Source organism: Aotus nancymaae, unplaced genomic scaffold (genome assembly GCF_030222135.1).
Source record: "Aotus nancymaae isolate 86718 unplaced genomic scaffold, 86718_ANA_hifiasm-v0.15.2.pri h1tg000032l_0, whole genome shotgun sequence".
NCBI lineage: Eukaryota > Metazoa > Chordata > Mammalia > Primates > Aotidae > Aotus > Aotus nancymaae.
This window is the reverse complement of record NW_026988445.1, coordinates 21,742,249-21,760,116: the sequence shown is the minus strand read 5'-3', so window position 1 is coordinate 21,760,116 and position 17,868 is coordinate 21,742,249. Positions and strand designations below refer to the sequence as shown.

The 17,868-nt window shown below is 38.4% G+C and overlaps 1 protein-coding gene across 2 annotated transcripts in view; it reads left to right on the top strand.

Moving 5' to 3' along the window:
- Positions 1–243: 243 nt before the first annotated feature.
- HEATR1 (HEAT repeat containing 1) overlaps positions 244–17,868 on the top strand; it is a 62,939-nt gene continuing 45,314 nt past the window's right edge. For both annotated transcript variants that reach the window (XM_012459901.2, XM_012459900.3), the window contains exons 1-13: positions 244–342; positions 639–812; positions 1,236–1,452; positions 5,678–5,819; positions 7,308–7,409; positions 8,300–8,440; positions 9,235–9,446; positions 9,607–9,740; positions 11,471–11,573; positions 12,987–13,097; positions 13,497–13,614; positions 14,663–14,770; positions 17,592–17,687. In XM_012459901.2, coding sequence (XP_012315324.2) covers positions 671–812; positions 1,236–1,452; positions 5,678–5,819; positions 7,308–7,409; positions 8,300–8,440; positions 9,235–9,446; positions 9,607–9,740; positions 11,471–11,573; positions 12,987–13,097; positions 13,497–13,614; positions 14,663–14,770; positions 17,592–17,687 — 1,626 coding nt within the window. In that variant the 5' untranslated portion in view covers positions 244–342; positions 639–670. The remainder of the gene's footprint in view (positions 343–638; positions 813–1,235; positions 1,453–5,677; positions 5,820–7,307; positions 7,410–8,299; positions 8,441–9,234; positions 9,447–9,606; positions 9,741–11,470; positions 11,574–12,986; positions 13,098–13,496; positions 13,615–14,662; positions 14,771–17,591; positions 17,688–17,868) is intronic.

Here is a 17,868-nt window from a genome sequence, read left to right as displayed (position 1 = left end):
GAGACCGAAAGCCTCAGATGTAAGCCACAGCGCAAACGGCGGGACCCGAGCTGCGGAGTATAAGAAACTCAAGACTTGAGCCCGAGATCAGCGGGCTTAGGGGCGGGCTTAGGGGCGGGCTTAGGGGCGGGCTTAGGGGCGGGCTTTCGTCTCGGGAGGCGGAGCTGTCTCGTCTTTTTCAGGGCAAGTTTGAACCTCTTCACTTGCCGTAGTGTCTGCAGCCGGAAGAGGCGCCACAGCATGTTTTAGGTTTCCGGGAGAGGGTTGAACTCCTTGATACCATGTGGGAGCTGCTGTGAAGAGTTGTTGCCTTCCAAGGTGTACCCAAATTCCCAATTCCGGGTAAGGAGGCGCACAGAGCCGCTTGATGTGGCTGCGGATGGGGGTGGCATATCGAGGAAGGGTAAGAGTTTTCCGAATATCTACGGAATCAGGGTTGAAGGAAAGCCTTGGCGCGGTCGCCGGTACTGTAATTAGTTCTTAGCGCTGTTGCTGTCGTGTTTGCATCTCCGGGGTCCACAGATCTCAGGACAACCGCGTTGTGTGTCCATGACGGCGCCGAGTGCAGAGGAAAATTGCTTGTATGTGACGCGCCTTACAATTTCGTAGAGACTTCTCAAAGTGCTTATTTTTTTTAGCCCCTGTCATTACAAATCCGTTGGCTTGAAAGATGACGTCCTTAGCCCAGCAGCTCCAACGACTTGCCCTTCCTCAAAGCGATCCCAGCCTCTTCTCTAGAGATGAAGTTGCCTCTTTGTTGTTTGACCCTAAAGAAGCGGCAACCATCGACAGGGACACCGCCTTTGCCATTGGTGAGCCATCTTTTAGCTGTGCTTGAAATGTTTATGAGTAGTGGTATCTGGATCTCACAGATGAAGAAACAAGGTTAGAGAGGTCAACTAATAGATCAAAAAGAGAACAGCTAAAAGGGGATAGAGGCAGTGACTTGGGTGACGGAGGAGTCCTCTCAGAGGACTGGCATAGTTATTGTTGAGGATATTAAAAAAAAAAAAAAGCAGCGTTTCCTGCCACGAAGTACTTTCTGTTCTGGTAGATGAGATAGGACTTACTTTATATGTTTGAAAACTAGAAAGCAGTGTTTGGGACTGTATTACAAATTGTACATACTTAAAGAATTCAGAGACTTTTTAGGAGTAAGTAAAACTGCAAAAGAGGGGTGGGATGAGTTTCCTTGCAAAGATTTATTAACTAAACTGGCCTTTTTTGAAATTTAGGATGCACTGGCCTGGAAGAATTGCTTGGAATTGATCCTTCCTTTGAGCAGTTTGAAGCACCGTTGTTCAGTCAGCTAGCAAAAACCTTGGAGCGAAGCGTTCAGACCAAAGCAGTAAACAAACAGTTGGATGAAAACATTTCATTATTCCTTATTCACTTGTCGCCTTACTTTCTGCTTAAGCCAGCGCAGAAGTGTCTGGAGTGGTTGATTCACAGGTAGTTAATAGAATTACAGATATAACTATGGGCTAATCACTTTGGTCTTTTAAAAAATTAAGTAGTTGAGAAAACTTATCAATTTAAAGCTGAAAAATTGGTATATATTAAGAGATTAAGACAACATCAGTTGTGTGAGATAAGCATGCTCTTCTGTCTTTAAATTCTTTTTTGTTGATAATGAAAAGTAGAACTACTGATGATTTTGAGTAAATGGTCTAACCTCATTAGTTCTTTTTTTTTTTTTCTTTTGAGATGGAGTCTTGCTCTGTTGCCCAGGCTGGAGTGCAGTGGCACAATCTTGGCTCACTGCAGCCTCTGCCTCCTGGGTTCAAGCAATTCTCCTGCCTCAGCCTCCTGAGTGGCTGGGATTACAGGCACTTGACATAGTGCCTGGCTAAGTTTTGTATTTTTGTAGAGACAGGGTTTCACTGTGTTAGCCAGGCTGATCTTGAACCCCTGATCACCCAAGGTGATCCACTTGCCTCAGCCTCCCAAAATGTTGGGATTACAGTCGTGAGCTACTGCGCCCAGCCTAAGCTCCTTAGTTGTTTGGCAAGAAGGAAGCTTAATACCTACCCATTGCCCCAAGTGTGCAGGAACAAGCTGTAATGGCAAAGTGACAGCTTGTTCCTGCACACTTGGGGCAATGGGTATTAAGCTTCTTTCTTGCCAAAATAACAAAATGGTTGGGGAAGCAGGCAGTAACATCTTCTGAAATACCATTACTTGAGAAAAACAATGATAGCTAATGTGTATTGAGCATTTATACCCAGACCCTGGTTAGCACTTTACCTGCATTATCTCATTTAATCCTCGAAGCATTCATCTGGTGAGATTACTTGTATTATCTCTGTTTTACAGTTGAGAAAACTGAGGCTTAGAGGGGTTAAGTTGCTTGAGTTACACAGCTAGTAAGTGGCAAAGCTAGGATACAACTGAAGTTTATTTCCAAGGTCCGAACTTTTATCTGCTTTGGGAATTGTCTCAGCAAGTTTACTCAGTTTATTTTCTCACATATTGGTATCACATCACAGCATACACATTTTTGTTTAGTTTATTCTCCACATGTCTTTTTTTTTTTTTTTTGAGATGGAGTCTTGCACTGTCTCCTGGGCTGGAGTGCAGTGGTAGGATCTCTGCTCATGCAACCTCTGCCTACCAGGTTTAAGTGATTCTCCTGCCTCAGCCTCCCAAGTAGCTAGGATTACAAGCACGTGCCACCATGCCCAGCTAATTTTTTTGTATTTATTTTTTTTAGTAGAGACCAGGTTTCACCATGTTGGCCAGGCCGATTTCAAACTTCTGACCTCATGATCCACCCGCCTCAGCCTCCCAAAGTGCTGGGATTACAGGCGTGAGCCACTGTGCCGAGCTGCCCAGCTGTCTTTCTTTCTTTCTTTTCTTTTCTTTTTTTTTTTTTTTGAGAGTCAAGATTTCACTCTGTCACCTAGGCTGGGGTGCAGAGGTGTGATCGTGGCTCACTTGACCTCCAGGGCTCAAATGATCCTCGGATCTCAGCCTCCCAAGTAGCAGGGATTACAGGGATGTACCACATGCCCTGCTAGTTCTTAGTATTATTATTATTATTTTGTAGAGACAGTGTCTCTGTTGCCTAGGCTAGTCTGGAACACCTGGCCTCAAGCAATCCTCCTGTCTCGTCAGCCTCCCAAAGTGCTGGGGTTATAAGCATGAGCTGCCACACTAAATCCAACTGACATGTTTTATTTTATTTTTTATTTATTTATTTTTGTGACAGAGTTTCGCTCTTGTTGCCCTAGCTGGAGTGCAATGGCACGATCTTGGCTCCCTGCAACCTCTGCCTCCAGGGTTCAAGCTATTTTCCTCCCTCAGCTTCTAGAGTAGCTGGGATTACAGGCATGCGCCACCATGCCTGGCTAATTTTGTATTTTTAGTAGAGACAGGGTTTCTCCATGTTGGTCAGGCTGGTCTCAAACTTCTGACCTCAGGTGATCCACCCCCACCTTGGCCTCCCAAAGTACTGGGATTACAGGCACAAGCCACCTCACCTGCCTTACATGTTTTAAAAGTAGATTTCTATCCCATTAATTGGAGCCATGGCTTCAAGACCAGCCTGGCCAACATGGTAAAAGCCTGTCTCTACCAAAAATACAAAAATTAGCAGGGCGCTGCGGTGAGCACCTATAATTCCAGCTACTTGGGAGGCTGAGGCAGGAGAATCCCTTGAACCTGGGATTTTGCAGTGAACTGAGATTGCGCCACTGAACTCCAACTGGGGTGACAGAGGGAGACTCTGTATCAAACAAAAAACAAAAAATGGAGACATGGAGATAAACTAATTTTTTTTAAAAAGTAAATGAGTCAGCAAAAAAACATAATTTTTAACTTGGGTCTTCTGATTGTCAGAACATTAGGGCAATCAGACAAAAAGGAATATTTAAAAGTCTGTAATATTGCCATCTGTTTTCTAGCATCTAGTTTTACCCCTAAGTAGATCTTCATGTAAGCAATACTTTTTAAATTTGGTATTTCATTTATTTCTTCAGAAGACTTACTTATTTATTCAACAAATACTAAGTTCACTACACAGATAAGTAGGTTCCGCTTGATTACTATTTTGAAATAAATGCTGTAATAAAGAATTAAGCATAGTTTTGTGGATATAGTTCTGCCTGGAATAGTTGAAGAACGCTTCATAGAAAAAGTAACAGCTTGGATAGTACTAAAATCATATGTGAAACTAATAGGCTGGGTTCAGTGGCTCACACCTGTAATCTCAACACTTTGGGAGGCTGAAGTGGGCAGATCACTTCAGATTGGGGATTCGAGACCAGGCTGACCAGCATGGTGAAACTCTGTTGTCTCTACTAGGAATACCAAAAAAAATTAGCCAGGCATGGTGGTGTACACCTGTAATTCCAGCTACTCGGGAGGTGGGGGTATGAGAATCATTTCAACTTGGGAGATGAAGGTTGCAGTGAGCTGAGATCACACCACTGCACTCCCGTCTGGGTGACCGAGTAGACTCCATCTCAAAAAAAAAAAAGAAAAAAACTAATAAAAGGCAATGTATGATACTGTTAAAAAGAAAAAAAAAAAAGGGTACGTGTAGGCCAGGCATGGTGGCTCACGCCTGTAATCCCAACACTTTGGGAGGCCGAGGTGAGCGGATCACCTGAGGTCGGGAGTTCAAGACCAGCCTGATCAACATGGAGAAACCCCATCTCTACTAAAAAAACAGAATTAGCTGGGTGTAGTGGCACATGCCTGCAATCCCAGCTACAGGAGGATCGCTTGAATCCGGGAGGCGGAGGTAGCAGTAAGCTGAGTTCGCACTGTTAACTCCAGCCTGGGCAACAAGAGTGAAACTCCTATCTCAAGAAAAAGAAGTCCATATAAAAGAATAGAGTTTATACAGAAGAGAGATCATTTGGCAGAGAGAATTAGAAAAAGCATCTTGGCCAGGTGCAGTGGCTCATGCCTGTAATCCTAGCACTTTGGGAGGCTGAGGCAGGCGTATTACCCGAGCTCAGGAGTTTGAGGCTAACCTGGCCAACATGGTAAAACTCTATTAAAATAAAAAAAAAATTAGCTGGGCATGGTGGTGTGTGCCTGTGGTCACAGCTACTTGGGAGGCTGAGGCAGGAGAATCACTTGAATCCAGGAGGTGGAAGTTGCAGTGAGCCAAGATTGTGCCACTGCACTCTAGCTTGGGCAGCAGAGCGAGACTCCCTCTCAAAAAAAACAAAAGGTTGAGAGACCAGATTGGGCAACACAGGAAGACCTAGTCTCTACATAGAAATAAAAAGTTAGCCAGCTGTAGTGGTGCTCATCTGTGGTCCCAGATACTCAGGAGACCTAGGTGGGAGGATCAGTTGAGCCTGGGAGGTCGAGGCTGCCGTGAGCCATGATCATGCCACTGCAGTCCAGTCTGGGTGGCAGAGCAAGACCCTATTTCAAAAAAATAAAAATTTTAAAGCTGAGAGAAAGTGAATGGGGTGTATATTTTGATTTTGAATATTTAAAGATAATGGATAGGAATTGGCAGGCCCATGTTGAGGCATATGTGAATGGAAAATTGAGGACTTTTAAAATGTTCTGTATCTTGCTTATAATTATGTGATTTTTACTGCTACTCGTTTTAGGTTGTTTTAGCTCATTAATACACAGCTTGGGCACATGAAGAAATAGGTGCTTTTTATTAAGTTTTGTGTCCAGTTGAACTATTTGCTTTTTTCCCCAGGTTCCATATACATCTTTATAATCAAGATAGCCTCATTGCTTGTGTTCTGCCATACCACGAGACAAGAATATTTGTGCGAGTCATACAGCTGCTAAAAATTAATAATTCAAAGCACAAATGGTTCTGGCTGTTGCCAGTTAAGGTATGATTGCTGAATGACACACGTCTGTAGGCATTACAAATCTTGATTAAGGGATTTAATTAGGAAAAAATAAGCCAGCGCTCCTGGGAATGGTCCAGATATTACCTCCATCATTTTTATTTCCTAACTTGCCAGTGAAACCGTTATTAATGTTAATAATATTTAGCTTTTATTTAGTATCTGACATCAGGCTAGGCAGTGTACATTGTATTGTCATGGATTAACCCAAAACTTTGTTTCCACAGATGAGGACAGACTATTTGCCAAAGTTCGCATAACTATTAAGTGGCAGAGTTGGGATTTGAACCCCAGTCTGATTCCAGACCTCGTGTCTTTCTGTTGTACCATGCTGTTTGGCATTTTAAATTTTGGAACTGAGAGCTTAAAAAAAAGTTGGAGGGGAAGAAAGCCAGAAAATAATTATAAAAATTAAAAGGACAAGGATAACTTCAGGGCTTAAGAATTTATTAAAGTTGTGAGGAAGATGCTAGGAGTTAATTTACAGACGAATATAAGTATACTTGTATAACAGGAAGGGTCTGGGTAAGATCAAACAGCATGCTATTGTACGGGAAACCAGCTGACTATCAGCACTCTGGCAACATGTGGTAGAGGAAAGCAGATGTAGTTAGCAGGAGCTTTACCACGTGTTGAGCCTGGTAATCCAGGTTAGGAGGGGAGGCAAATCGGAGTGAAAGTAGGCTAACAGATCATGGGCTATGTACATTTGAGTGACGGTGGTAGTGAGGTCAGTGTTCAGAATTAGTAAGACAGGAGTAATGAGGACTTTTTAATTAGAAGGAGAATTTAAGAATCTGAATGTAAAGCACTTGAACTAAAGAACATTGGAGAAGGTCAGGCTTTGATAAAGCTGTCAAACTGCTCTTCCCAACATTCACTCTGCTTATAGCCTCAAAATTATTCTCCCTGTGATCTACCCTTGGACCTTGCTGCTCCCTAGGCCCTCTTATTCTAGGTATCTAAACTCCACTCACCTACTAAAGTTCACTTAAAATTCTCCTTTCATTTATTTGGTCAATATTTATTGAGCATCTGTTACATACCATGTATAATGCTGGATGGTGAGAATAGTGGTATTAGTTGCCCAGGTTCCTAGTTTATTTCTGTTCTTAGCATTATTTGAAAGCAATGACAGAAGCATATCATATTGGCTCAGAAACCAAATAGAACCAGTAAAATTGCTAAGAATCTAGAGAAACAGATTTTGATAAGTACCTTTCAAAATGTGCCATATGTTAAGCAAACATTTTTCACGAAATACTTCTGCCCTCATTGCAGATGTTCTCTTGAATTTCTAAGTTCCCATGATTTTGTGTGTTAATTTCATCACCATCACCAGTCACAAGGAGAAATTATGTTTTTAATTCATGAACTATAGCAGTATGAAGAGATTACTGGGGTAAATACTTTAAAATAAGGATTAGTTGATGGATGTTGCTAATAGTTTGTTCTTTCCATTAATAATAGCAATCTGGAGTGCCCTTAGCTAAAGGAACTTTGATTACCCACTGCTACAAAGACCTGGGATTCATGGATTTCATTTGTAGTTTGGTGACAAAATCTGTGAAGGTGAGCAGTATATTGTTTCATAAGTATATAATTTTATGAAAAGATTGCTTGCTTTAAATGAAGAAAATACACTAAAGCCTTCCCTAATAAGAATGGTACTTTGGATAATTTTATTTTCTTAAATGGTCTGGTGTTTTGAAGTGGGAGCAGTTTGAGAATCAGTTTTTTTTGTTTTGTTTTGTTTTGTTTTTTTCCAAAGGTGTTTTTCTACAAAAATAAATGTCTGTTCCTTGCTAAATTCTAGTTACAGTGACTATTTGAAGAGACTGTCTGGAAATGTCAGGAATATTCAACCTGGGAAAGCTGTTTAAAAAATTTTAAGGCTGGATGCAGTGGCTCATGCCTGTAATCTCAGTACTTGCGGGGAAGCTGAGGCAGGCAGATCACTTGAGGTTGGGAGTTCGAGACGATCCTGACCAACATGGTGAAACACCGTGTCTACTAAAAATAAGAAAATAAGCTGGGCATGGTGGCATGTGCTTGTAATCCCAGCTACTCGGGAGGCAGAGGCAGGAGAATAGCTTGAACCTGGGAGGGGGAGGTTGCAGTGAGCCGAGATTGGGCCACTATACTGTAGCCTGGGTGACAGAGCGAGACCGTCTCAAAAAAAAAAATTGTTTTTAAATTAATATGTTAGGAATATTATTAGTTCATTCTTGTCACATTGCATATGTATTAAGCATTTCATATGGTAGTTCAGGAGAGCTGTAAATATTTATTTGGCCTTTCACTTTACTTTTTTTTTTGGAGACATTGTCTTGCTCTGTCGCCCAGGCTAGAGTACAGTGGTGCCATCATAGTTCACTGAAGTCTCAGCCTCAAACTCCTGGCCTCAAGCAGTCCTCCTACCTCCGTTTCACTGTTACATGTGCTTGTGTTCCTTGTTTCAGGTTTTTGCTGAGTACCCGGGCAGCTTAGCTCAGTTGAGAGTGCTCTTGGCTTTCTATGCTTCTACCATTGTGTCGGCACTGGTAGCTGTGGAAGATGTATCAGACAGTGTCATCGCCAAATTATTTCCCTATATCCAAAAGGTTGGCACAGTTGATGTGTTAAGTAGATTATTTTGTACTTAAAGGAATTTTCTTGCTTTTGAACTTTTTTTAGATTTAAGCATTTTTAAATTGACAATGTATTTCAGGTGATTGATGAAATTTAACTTTTAGGTTGAAAATATGACACTTTATTGTTAGAAACTCACTAGAGTGGGACCTTAATTAGGACTCTTAAAAATAAATATTGGCTGTCTGGCCCTGCCACCATCTCCTAGATTGATTTTCGTTGCCATCTTTGTTCCTTACTGGAAGGAGGATGGAGTAGACTGTCTTCGGGGCAGAAGCAGCCTCTCAGCATTCTTTGTGCACTGGCTCCCACATCTCCGTGGTTTTTTTTCCTGAGTGTCTTGTTGTCTGTTACCTTCCCAGGTGCCCCATGGAGATACTGCTTTTACTTCCCACCATTGTCTCAACTTGTTATCTTTCATCAGACTTTTTTCTTCCATTAGTGATCTGATTGAGGTCTCCTTTCAATAAGTAGGTTTTTACATATAAAAGAAGAGCTTACTGGCTCCTGTTAAGACACGTGGTAGATATTTTGAGTTGGAAAATTTTCCGAGATCCTTTGTCTCATCCAACAGACTTGTCTCATCTCTTTATCCACTCTGAAAAAGGGGTCAACTCCTTTATTGTTTATGTCTGAAGAGTGGTTTACTATGTATTAGGTTGTATTAATCTCTAATTTATGACATTTCTAATTTGTCAGATTAACATTTTAAGTAGAAGAAAATAATATAGTTTATCATTTTTCCTTATATTTAAAAAATATTTAGGGATTGAAATCATCTTTACCAGATTACAGAGCTGCAACATATATGATAATATGTCAGATTTGTGTGAAAGTGACAATGGAAGATACCTTTGTGAATTCATTGGCATCACAGATCATCAAAACATTGACCAAGATTCCCTCTTTGATCAAGGATGGATTAAGTTGCTTGATAGTACTCCTGCAGAGACAGAAGCCAGAGAGCCTTGGGAAAAAGTATGTACAATTGAATTGAGAAATGGTGTTAGTCAGAAGTGAATAAAATTATTTTGAATAATTATTTTTGTAAGATAAGTGATTATATATATTTTTAAATATTGTCACTCATTGTCTAACTTGTAAAGTCAACAAGATATGTACTTTTGCTTCTTCAAAGGCCATTCCTTCACTTATGTAATGTTCCTGATTTTATTACAATACTTCATGGGATTTCTGAAACTTACGACGTCAGTCCTCTTCTGCGTTACATGCTTCCCCATCTGGTTGTCTCCGTCATTCATCACGTTACAGGTATGTGGTTTTACGTTTTTTGTCCAGAAACGTTGTAAGATTTGATCTTAAGATAGTAACCGTATCCTGGTTAACAGCGTTAAAATATTGGAAATTTCTGTTTTCCAGTTGTTTTTGTGTAACTTGTGTATTAAGTGAGAAACATTTGGGGTGGGGAGCAGGTTGGTTGAAGAGAGATCCTTGTTAATTGAGTGGTTTCTTAGAACAAGTTCTTAAATAGTCGTTACATGGAAAAGACTGGAATAATTTTAAAATTTTTTACTGAGTAAACCTTTGCCTTCTCATTTAGGAATTTAATGAACTTTAGTGATTCATTTACAATAAATATCCAGTTGCCAAAAAAGTTTTTCTCCCTAGAGTAATTAAAAATATAAGACCAAGAAAATTTTTATATATAAAAATCTAAATTATGAAACAAAGCAAAAAATTATAATTAGAGGGCTAGGTATCTCAAACATGTAATCCTAGCACTTTCAGAAACTGAGACGGGCAGATCACTTAAGCTCAGGAGTTCAAGACCAGCTAGGCAACATGGCAAAACCCTGTCTCTACAAAACTATACAAAAATTAACCCGGCATGGTGACATATACCCCTGCTCCCAGCTGCTCAGGAGACTGCGGTGGGAGGATCATCTGAGCCCAGGGAGTTCGAGGCTACAGTGAGCTGTGTTTGCGCCACTGCATTTCAGCCTGGGTGACAGAATGAAACCGTATCTCATCATCATCATCATCATCATCATAATTAGAATGATTTCTGGCATTACATCTTTTAACAAATACAAAAAGACTAGGAAGAAACACTTGGTTCTATTCCTACTTGGAGAGTACTAAGAAAGACTTCTGTAAACTTATGTCAGCCTGCTGGAAAATGAGGTTTTCATAACCAAATATTGGTTTAAACATATATTTTAGAAAAATGACTAGCATAAATGAAAATGTTTTCTTCCTGTTCTGAAGGTAATGAGTGATGTTCCAGTGTTTGAAAGCAAGAGCTAACATCAGATTCTTAGGTTTATTAGAAATCTGAAATAGATGCCAGCTCTTGGTACAGTAAAGGGGTAGGTACTGAGATGAAAGTGTAGCCTGTTTTCAGAGATAGTTGATTGGGACTATCACAACTAATTTGTAATATGACCTGGTGAAAGACTAATTTTGGACTTTTGTTTTATTATTGTTAGAAGCATGATAATACTTGTTAAAAATAGAGAATTCAGGCCGGGCGCGGTGGCTCACGCCTGTAATCCCAGCACTTTGGGAGGCCGAGGCGGGTGGATCACGAGGTCAAGAGATCGAGACCATCCTGGTCAACATGGTGAAACCCCGTCTCTACTAAAAATACAAAAAATTAGCTGGGCATGGTGGTGCGTGCCTGTAATCCCAGCTACTCAGGAGGCTGAGGCAGGAGAATTGCCTGAACCCAGGAGGCGGAGGTTGCGGTGAGCCGAGATCGCGCCATTGCACTCCAGCCTGGGTAACAAGAGCGAAACTCCGTCTCAAAAAAAAAAAAAAAAAAATAGAGAATTCAGATAAAAAACAAATGAAGGTGATCTATACAAAAAAGCTGTGAAAAATATAAATAAGTGGAATGCACTTCTGGAAATAGATAAAAAGCTGGATATCAGTGTGCGTGTTTTATTCTAAGAAAGATTTTCTGCTGTAAGTGAAATTTAATAATGTTAGCTTGCAAAATAAATTTTTCCCAACACAATTTGAATTTTTTCCCTATTAAGGAGAAGAAACTGAAGGGATAGATGGTCAAATCTACAAGAGCCACTTAGAAGCTATACTTACAAAAATATCACTGAAGAACAACTTAGACCATTTGTTGGCTAGGTAAGCTATTATCTTTGATGTGCTTTTGATTTACATTTCTGTGACTCAGTGTGATTTTCAAGATTGGTTAGAAATTTCTCGCTATTCCTTTTTAACGTATATCTTGCTTTGTCTGTATCATTTCATTAACTATAAGTACTTAATCCAATAACTGGTAGGCTTAAAAGCAAAACTAATTGTTTTTGCATGTCTTTAGTGCTTATAGATGAAAATGGAAAGTTAATGGTTAAGCTAAATTTGGGTAATAACTAAACGCAGTTTGGCTGTTTGAAGTTTTCTGTTAGTAAACGGACCATAATATTTGAAGTAGTACATCACAGTTGAAACACAGTAAACGTCATTTAGAAACTTAATGTTGAAGGTAGGCATAGAGTAAGGATTATTTCTTCTTTTTAATCTTTTTTTTTTTTTTTTTTTGAGATGGAGTCTTGCTCTGTCGCCAAGCTGGAGTGCAGTGGCGCAATCTCAGCTCACTGCAACCTCTGCCTCCCAGATTCAAGCGATTCTCCTGCCTCAGCCTCCCGAGTAGCTGGAACTACAGGGGTGCCAACACCATGCCCAGCTAAGTTTTGTATTTTTAGTAGAGATGGGGTTTCCACATTTTGGCCAGGATGGCCTCGAGCTCCCGACCTCAGGTGTTCCACCCTCCTCGGCCTCCCAAAGTGCTGGGATTACAGGCATGAGCCACCATACCTGGCTGGAATATTTTTTTACTGTAAAGATAATTCAGTTTTTTTTTTTCCTAATGGGCAACTTGATGCAGTGAAAAGAATGTAGGCATTGCAGTCAGACATAGGTGTAAATTCTGTCCTTACTACTTCCAAGTGTATAGTAAGTTCTGGAGGTTAGACTGGATGTGGACTTGCCAGTTTGTAGCATCAAGAGGGTACCTGTCTATTGGTGTGCTTCATTCATGCCCCTTTGCTCAGAGGTTTGGTTTGTGGATTAAAGGAGAGTAGACACATGAAGTAATGTTGAGAACATAGGCTCTAGTATCAGACTGGGTCTTGAAATGTGAAACCCCACTCTTTATGGCACAAAAGGGCTCACTGAGTGTTGGTTCTCACAAGCAAATTGGAAGATTTTTTATACCCTAGTTTCTTTTCTTTTCCTTTTTTTTTTTTAAAGTTTTTAAATAGAAGTGTGGTCTTGCTGTGTTCTCCAGACAGGTCTTGAACTCCTGACCTCAAGCAGTCCTCCCACCCCAGCCTCCAAAAGTGCTGGGATTGTAATGCCAGTGGCGTGAACCACTATACCAGGCCCTTATTTCTTTATCTGTAAAATAAGTATTATACTATACCTTGTATATGTAGACAATTAGAGATAATATTTCTAAAGCACTTAGAATGTAGTAGGTACTCAATAAATAGCAACTCTTATGTGTGCTGATATTTCTGGGTTTTTTTTTTACAGCCTTCTATTTGAAGAGTATATTTCATATAGTTCACAGGAAGAAATGGATTCTGATAAAGTGTCTTTGCTTAATGAACAGTTTCTTCCACTCATTAGGCTTTTAGAAAGCAAGTAAGTTATGTGTGTATGTTTATCCTTCCAAAGTACTTCCTGTTCTATAAAGATATGATTCACAAGTCACATCTTCATATACCGAATTGTACAGAGACCGTCCTTTTTGAATTTCTTCTTCAAGAAGGGGCCAGTATCGAAATCACAAATATTTGAAATATAAGAGGAAATAGTGGTTGTGTGGGGGCTATGGAGAGTATAATTTTTTATCGAGAGACTATTTTGTTATTGGAGTAGTCAGAGTAACAAAGTTGACCAATGACATTAGGTTTTACATATGACATTTGTTAAAATTTAAGTCACATTGTCAGTAATTTTTAAAATGTTACGTCTTTATAGACATATGGTATATGAGGTTAATATTAAGAATAGTGAATTCACTCTTTAACTGCTTCCCAGATACCCCAGAACATTAGACGTTGTATTAGAGGAACACCTAAAGGAAATTGCAGACCTGAAAAAACAAGAGCTCTTTCACCGGTTTGTTTCCCTTTCTACAAGTGGAGGAAAATACCAGGTATGTTGTTCTCCAAAGGAACGATGACAGTTTGGGCTACATTTGTATGATTATATGAAGAGCTTCAGAAGGAAATTTGCCACTTCTTTCTTTTATGTGGAAAATTTCACAGAGATGACCTTATACGGTTTGCCTAGTTGCCTGAAGTATGGCTCTGAGGCAGGAATAGAATAATTGGAGAAAGGTACAGTAATTTGTACATAACTATGAATGTGATACTTATTTCAGGAAGAGTATGATTTGGGTGTTTTGTATGGGATATTCATTAAGAATCATCAAAGGACAGCCTCACGTAGGTTTCTACTGTTCTCCATCTTTCCCGTAGGTCCATGCTTTCCTGTTTACCAGCCATATATGGCTGTCTATATGATTGATTAGCAAGGGAGAGATTGGTTCTATTTCATGACCATGTTAAAACTTCAGAAATTTTCTGGTGATTCAAACCTAAAGCTTTATATAGAGGTTAGACATTTAAGCAGAAGTTCTTGTAATTAGCCTTAAAAACAGATAATTATGAAGAGAAATATGATTGCTTTAGTATTTCTTTTCCATAATTAGACTTTCATTTTCAGTGGTGTTGCTTTTCCAAATCTTAGGTTGATAGACTTGCTTTTTAGTCAAATTGTGTAAGTGAACTAAGTTGTTACTAATTTGAGCGTCAGTGTTTATTACATCTTTTAGATGAGTTGCATTCTGTCTTCCAGGAGGTGTTAAAACAGTGATTTATCTTAGGTGCTCTTTACTTTGGAATCAGATGTGCATAAAAAATACAGAATTACTTTGTAGAATTACTTTACTAAATTAAACCTACACACAGGCACAAGTATACATGAAATCATACCATTAACAATATAAACTTTTTTCATCTACTGCAATTCATATAATGTTCTAGAAACAAATATTTTGCCTTTTTTTGTTTTCTGTGGTTAGAAGGTTGTTACTGAAACGTTGGGCAATTTGGGGTGGTTATCTCTGGGTTTTGCTCTTGATTATAGACTATTCAGATTAAGTGAAATCATTTGATAATTATGTTGAATGAACCCTATAGTTTTTAGCAGATTCGGATACTTCTTTGATGCTCAGTCTGAATCATCCACTTGTTCCTGTGAGACTTCTGGCCATTAATCATTTGAAAAATATCATGAAAACATCAAAGGTTTGTTCTGGATAGCTTTCATGTATTTTTTTTTTTTTTTCTTATGATGAGGAGTGTAATTCTGAGTAAGAAATTAAAGTTACTACCTAGAATTGTTAGTGTATAATTATACAGATGAGCTGTATAAAGCTCATGAGATTACTTTAGACTAATATTTAGGACTGCATATGCCAGTAGTCCCCATTTTAACCGTAACCGAATAACAATGGCTGTTATGTTTCCACATTGAAAATTATTTATCTTTAGTGTTTTTTAAACTGGAAATTTTAGATTAATTCACATAGATTCATTAATTATCTGTGAATTCTTTTAGTTTTGAAATTTGATTTTGGGCTCATCACAGTAGCTCATGCCTGTAATCCCAATACTTTGGGAGAATTATCACTTGAGCCCAAAAGTTTGAGACCAGCCTGGGCAACATAGAGGAACCCCCTTCTCTATAAAATTTAAAAAAAGAAAAACTTAGCCAAGTTTCGTGGTACACGCTTGTGGTCCCAGCTACTCGAGAGGCTGAGGTAGGAGGATCTCTTGGGCCTGAGAGGTTGAGGGTGCAGCAAGCCATGATCACACCACTGCTCTCCAACCTGGGTGACAGGGCAATACCCTGTTTCAAAAATAAATAAATAAATAAATAAATAAAATTTGATTTTGATAGTCTTAATTTTGGGACATTTGAATGATAACTTTTGAACACTTCCATGATTTTGGTGCCTGCAGTTTCAATTGTCTTTAAAATTTTAGTGGCTTCAAATATGTATTGAGGCTGATTTTATTTGTAAATAATTTGGTGTAATTTGCATCTATACCAAAAGGCATTAGTATGAAGACTTGGCCGTGATTCAAATAGAATAGTAGTTTCCAAATTTTAGTCACTCAAGCAGTACCTATACAATTTTTGGTAAATTATAAATTACCACTAATAGTATTATTTTCTCAAAATTTTTCTTTGTTTCAGATGGACTCATTTTTTTACATAGCCTTCAGATTGTGGTTGTGAAGTGCTAATTGTATATACATTTTACTATAGTTACTATAATTAAAATAGGAATGCTCCATCTGTGTAATACCAGGATTTGCATATTTGAGAAATTTCTGGAATAGAGAAAAGTGGTAACAGAGTTTAGTTTCCTTGCAGCACATGGCAGTATAAAAACATGTCAAACTCTAGAACTTTTATCATCGCAATTAGAACCAGATTCATATTACAAGTAAATTCATGTGATCAGTAAAATTTAATTTCAGCTAATTACAATTAATCACACTAAATTCCTCTTCCTTTGAATTTTATTGGTTTTATAGAGTTTGTAGTATTTCCCTTGTAGATTAAAAAAATGTGTTTTTATATTTTATATTATATATTTGTTTTTATATTTTGTATTTGTTTCTGTATTTTAAGGAGTTATATTTAATTTTGAATTGATATATAAATAAAATTTAAATAACATTTAGGTCTTTGAGAGTATTTCTTTAAAAGTGGCTGATGTAATATTCAGGTTTGAGAAATGTTGCTCTGTTTGATCTGGTATGAGTTCTGCTTTCATAAACTGCCAATAGTTTTATTTTGTTGATGTGTTAAATAAATTCATTGAATAATACTCTTCATTGTGATAGGAAGATTTCAGTGATAGGAAATTCTTCTAGAATAAAAGGGAGTCCTAGAATCTTCTGTTTCTGAAGCTGTTCTCATCCTTCTTTTGCTCTCACTGCCTTTCTCACCTGTTGTCTGGATTTGGTTAGTGTTTCAGTGAAGGGCCCTGTATGCGTTCAAGCTTACAGGATTGAGTATTGTAACTGCCGTTCGTGTCTTCCTTTGCGTACCAGGTTTCATTTTCTCTTCTCCATCGATGACAAGTCATAGGTTTTATTCTAAATTCCAGGTTCAGGTATCTAGCTACTTAAAGCTCTTGAGGATTTTTTTAAATGATGGTGTCTTGCTGTATTATCCAGGCTGACTTCAAACTCCTGGGCGTAAGTAGTCCTCCCACCTCAGCCTCTAAAGTAGCTGGGATTATAGGCACGTACCACTGTGCCTAACTAACTTAATTTTTGTGAATTCTAAGAATATTCATTTTTCTCCCAATAGAGTGACCTATATTTTTTATATTATTTAGTTGTTTTTTTCTTGCCACATACGGATAGGGATATATTCACGTTGATTAGCAGTCTTATTTTTCCTTTTCTGTGAATGAATATATACTCTTTTATTTGTTATATATAAAAAATGATCTCTAGTTTTGGCAGACTGGCTTTGTAGTACATATCCTTATCCCTTGTAAAAATTTAGATAATACTAGCTAGCTTTTTTTTAACAGTACTTATGTGCAAAGCACTATGCTACAGACTGACATGTATTTTTTAATCTTCTAACAACCCTTTGAGGGTAGGTGTTATTATTAGCAAAACTGTTTTATAGGTGAGAATAGTGAGATCCAGAAAGGTTAAGTAACTTGACCAAAGTCACACAGCTAATAAGTGGTAGAGCTGGGATTTAAATGAGACATTCTTGTTCTTTAGTCTATGCACTGTCAATATCTGGGCTGTCACTTTAATAAGATGAACTCCTTAATTGCAAAAACTCTGTTTGGAGTATACATATTTACTATATTTTCAGTGAAAACTTGAAAAAGATTTGTACCAATTATTAATCTCAAAAGGCCCTTTAGAGATTATCTAGTTCTAGTGTATGAATTCTCATCCAGAGCAGAGCCTGTGTTAGACTGTTATTCCGGAGTGTTTTTCACACAACCATGCTTCCCTTCTAGGGCAAAGCCTTAAGGGGTTTTTAGCAACAGATAAATTAATTTTTCTTTTTATTGATCAGGAGGGTGTTGATGAGTCTTTCATAAAAGAAGCTGTTTTAGCCCGATTAGGTGATGATAATATAGATGTTGTTTTGGCGGCAGTAAGTGCTTTTGAGGTAAGTGAATTTGTCATTTGTTGAGCTATATACAATTTTATAAATTTTCTTGCCCTTCTCACATGATTCTCTGTTTGAGATTAGAATATTTTTGGAAATTTCCATGGGAAATTTGTTCTCTTGAGAGTAAAGACTTAAGTCTAGTTAGGAGGAACTCATAGGAATTTACAATTTGATATAT